Raw genomic sequence first — 4,194 nt, forward strand, 5'->3', positions numbered from 1 at the left:
CCCCCAGGGATTTGCATCCTGCCCATCCTTTTCTAGCAACTTCCTACAGGTTTCTCCCTGCCCCTGGCCCCATCCCCAGAACAGGAGTGCTGACCTTTTGAGGTCATGATGGCGATTTGGGCCCCAGCCGCCTGCAGGGTGCGCAGTCCCGCCCTGTAGTCTTCATAGTCTCCCTTGGTGTAGATGCGGGAAGCGAAGATGCGCAGGCTCAGGTGGCTGTTCTCCCGCAGGAACTCAGCCAATCTCTGAGCACAGTCAGCGCAGGGGCTCCAGGAGATGAAACAGGTGACTCTGTAGCACAGCTCCTGGTCCAGGTTCCAAGAAGAGATCAGGTCCAGGAAGCACATCTCTGCGTGGCGGGGTCTCCCGGGCATGTGAGCACCCTGAGTGGAGAAGAGGAAGAAAAGTGTTCTGTCATTTGCTGTGCACAGGGGGAGGGCGAGACGGGGCAGCAGGGGAGGCACTGGCCTCAGCACAAAACTAGAGGGGCGGGGGCGCCCACCTCAGCGTCAAGATGAATCAGATTTACATGATCAAACGCAATGCAACACTCCGTGATGAGCACACATCCCCACTTTACACAGGGCTGGCTCGGTAGCGCTGCCTTCATTTCAGCTCGGCTCTCTGTGGATCCGCACAGCACTGAAACTGACCAGCCTTTTATTTCTCCTCCCAAAAGCCCCAGAGCACAGCTGTATTTCCTAGTTGTAAGTCCTTCTAGTTCTTCTTCGTGAACCACCACAGCACGGCTGCTGACGGACGGGTGCTGTGGTTCCTCAACCGGGAAACCATCTCGGGTCGCCGAAGCAGAACGCGCTGAACTTTAACTGCCGGGCCCTCAGGGCTGGCTCTGATCAGTCTTCATTTACATTGTTTGCTATCCTTCATCATGGAATGTGCGTCAATTTTTATTTCTAAACCATTGCATTAAGATAGGGCCAGCCCCGTGGTTGAGCCGCAAGACTGGGCACGCTGCACTAGAGCGGCCTGGGTTTGCGTCCTGGGAAGGGACCTACACCACTCGTCCGTGACCATGCTGTCCAGGTGTCCTACATACAAGATTGAGGAGGACTGGCACAGGTGTTAGCTGAGAACCAAATTTCCTCAGCAAAAGAACAAAGAAAATCAGATCCATCTTGATGATGGAGTTTCTGAAGCTCCTGGACAGGCGTACAGAGGTAAGTGCCTTTAGGAGCCTCAGCTGCTCCGGCCACACAGGGAGGAGAAGAAGAGCAGGCAGAGGGCATGGCGAGGCTCGGTGCTGCCAGGGTCATGGACCTAATGCCACAGACGTGGGTGCTTCCTCCATGGAGGGATCCACCCGCTCACCACCCTCCCCCGCCCCCATCTGTGCACCAAAACTTCTACAAGCTTCTGCTCTGGGCTCCACCCTGTGCTGAGCCCGAGGGTGTGAGGTCCTCACTGTGCAGGGAGGAGCGGGGTGAGGGGCGCACAGGGGAGAGGTGCCTGGGTCACGGGATGAATGTCATTGTTGGGCTCACAGGATGCTGGAGATTTGCCCAAACTGCAGAGTGACAGATTCTCAACAGGAAACCGAGAAGAAGTCAGGCCGGCGGTGCAGGTGCAGAGACCTTGGGCGGGAGTGTGATGGGTGCACGAGGGCCAGCGGGGTGTCCCTGGGCTCAGAGCAGCCGGCAATGCAGTGGTGGTGAAGGACCCTTGCCAGGATCTCCTAAGTAATGGGCTGGGCTCCTGCCAGGCCCCCCCGGGAGTGACCAGAAGGAGCACTGGGAGCCCACAGGACTGGCACTCAGACCAGAGGCTGCCCCAGGACCCTTGTCCAGACTGCCTTCCCTCTGTCCAGATGGATGCTCACAGGCACAGCAGGAGGGGTTGCTGGAGCCTGGGGTGACACTTGGCTGGTGGTGCCACTCTGGGGCACTGTGACTAGTTTCTACCATGTGGCTCAAAGCTGCCAATCTCAGTAGAAATGGACCCCACCTGACCCCAGGTGGAGCCTCAGCAGCTGTGGGGACGAGGAGGGAGAGCTCTGTGGGACACCCTGTGAGCCCCGAGAAGCTTCTCCCCTGAGAGTCCCAGGACTGAGAGGTCCCGCCAGCTGCAGTTGGGCTGGGTCAGTCACCTTGTTGCGCAGGACGCCCTTGTGCTGGTCTGGCGGGACCCTGGAGTCGCCATCCGGGAGCTCCATCTCATAGCACAAGTAGGTCTTGCGTGGCCAGTTCACATTCTTGAAGTTCTTAGTGAAGGCGTCTTTGTCCATCAGGCGTCTGGACAAAGGTGGGAGAAACCCAACGATACCTGACTCCTTCAGTTGCCACTCAGTTCTCTTCCCGCCGCCCCACACCCCTTCTCCCTCCACCCTGAGCTCCTTCCCCTGTGCCCACATTGCAGCCAGACCCATGGAGGACCGGCTTCACTCCCTTTGCTGGAGACACCAGGTCTCCCTCTCTGACAACTTCTGGGGGCTCCTGGGGACATCACCTCCGTCCTTGAGTCAGGGTCTCCCCCAGGAGCAGTGCAGGGGGCTCAGCGCCTCTGATGTGGCCCTCTCCCTCTGCCTGGAGTAGCCGGGTCACCTCTCCTGGCCTCACCCTCCCAGCCCTGTCCCCACTGACCCACTCCCCTGGTTGAAGTGGACCCACTGGGGCTTTTTCCTCTTGCCTCAGGGTTAAGCTGAGCCACAAGGTGCATTGGGGCCAAATGCAGTCCAGAGTAGGAACATGGTGGAAAGAGAATGCCAGAGACCATGCTCCTCACAGATTCGTGGGATGTTTTCCTCATTATGGAAATAATGTGTGTCCTTAACAAAATTCAAATCCTAAAGCAGAAAGTGACCTCCTAACCCACAGTTCAGAGGTGATGCCTAAGCAGAAATGATAGATTTCAGAGGGGATTGGAGGAAGAGGAGGAACGGGGACCAGCAAGGAGGAGTCCCCAGGAGCCTGGGGGGTGCGGGCTGGACAAGCAGATTGGGCATCAGCTGAGGGGTCACAGCTGGACCCAAGGCGGGCCAGCAGGAGACAGACAGAGAAGAGGAGGAGGCCCCGGGGGTCTGGAGGAGCCCCTGAGGGGAGGAGGCAAGTCCCCATCAGCGAACCCAGAGGAGGGGGCTCCGGAGCAGGAGTGCTGGGGGGATGGGTGGTACCTGGCCATGGGCGCTGCACTGCCCTCCATGTCGCAGTCCCTTCACTGTCTTTGGCTCTGCGTCCTCTGCTCCTTGCCGGCTCACTGCCGGTGTCGTCCTCCTATGATGCTCTTCAGGGACCCGGGAACCTTATATACCATCAAAGCACCTAACTGGAAGCTGCTGAGTGTGTGATGCTGGGCCCCACCTCTTCCTGAGCTCAGGCCATTCATGCCACCCACAGGAGTAGCACAGAAGAAGGAACTTCTCTGCCCCAATGTCCCACTCGAAGCCCTTGCTGACGTTTAGGTTTTGGTTTCTCTGTTCTGACCACAGCCCTACCTGGAAGCGTTCTGGACGGATCAGGGGATAATGAGGTCTGTGGAGGGAGTGGTCCCTCGACAGCAGGGACCAGCAGGGCAGGGGGTCAGAGGACAGATGTCCATACCCTGAGGAAGGCCCTGGTGCAGGACACAGAGCCCTAACGGGCAGGCTCCAGGGTGCCTATCCTGAATCTCCCACAGCAGCAGCACAGGGCGTGGCCTGGTCCAGGCTCTCTGGCACCTGCTGTGTGGAAGGGCCAGCGGGGAGACAGTGGGGAGGGAGGGATCTGGTCTGAGAGACAGGCAGCCGGCCTTCACCCCTCATGCTGGAAAGGAAGGGGACCACTATGTGCTGAGCTCTCCTTAGGAGCTGACCAGGTAAGGACAGCAAGTAGACAGGGAGCCTTCACTCATTCCCTGGTTGCACGCAGAAAAGTACAGGTCCCAGTGGGGACGGCCCAGCCATGACCACACAGGGAGCAGATGGATGCAGGATGGTCACCCGCCTGAGAAAGGGCCCCGCCTGTGCTCCTTTCTGTCCACCTCAGGCCCTGAGGAAAGGGGGCAATTTGTATTCCAGCCCCAGATGTAACCCTGAGCCCTAGCCGGCCATGCTTTTCCCCGAGGGGCTGCCCCTCTGTCCCACAGACTCCCACATCCTGGCTCCTCTCAGTCCACCCTGTCCTGGCCCAGTGCTCACTCTCAGGGGAGATGCCCATCCTGGGAGAGCTGGACCAGCCCACAAACCCTGCCCTGGGCGCCTGC

At 59.0% G+C, this 4,194-nt stretch overlaps 1 protein-coding gene across 1 annotated transcript; it reads right to left on the reverse strand.

The window, feature by feature from the left end:
* Window positions 1-47: 47 nt before the first annotated feature.
* LOC124233177 (DNA dC->dU-editing enzyme APOBEC-3G-like) lies at window positions 48-3,236 on the reverse strand (the record flags this gene model as incomplete). The annotated part of the gene is made up of 3 exons (XM_046650330.1): window positions 3,128-3,236; window positions 2,105-2,249; window positions 48-383 (listed from the first exon to the last, which is right to left on the reverse strand). Coding segments are annotated over exons 1-3 (510 nt in total), but the record flags the coding sequence as incomplete, so codon positions are not given.
* Between the last annotated feature and the right edge of the window lie 958 nt (window positions 3,237-4,194).

Source organism: Equus quagga, unplaced genomic scaffold (assembly GCF_021613505.1).
Source record: "Equus quagga isolate Etosha38 unplaced genomic scaffold, UCLA_HA_Equagga_1.0 156522_RagTag, whole genome shotgun sequence".
Classification (NCBI taxonomy): Eukaryota; Metazoa; Chordata; class Mammalia; order Perissodactyla; family Equidae; genus Equus; species Equus quagga.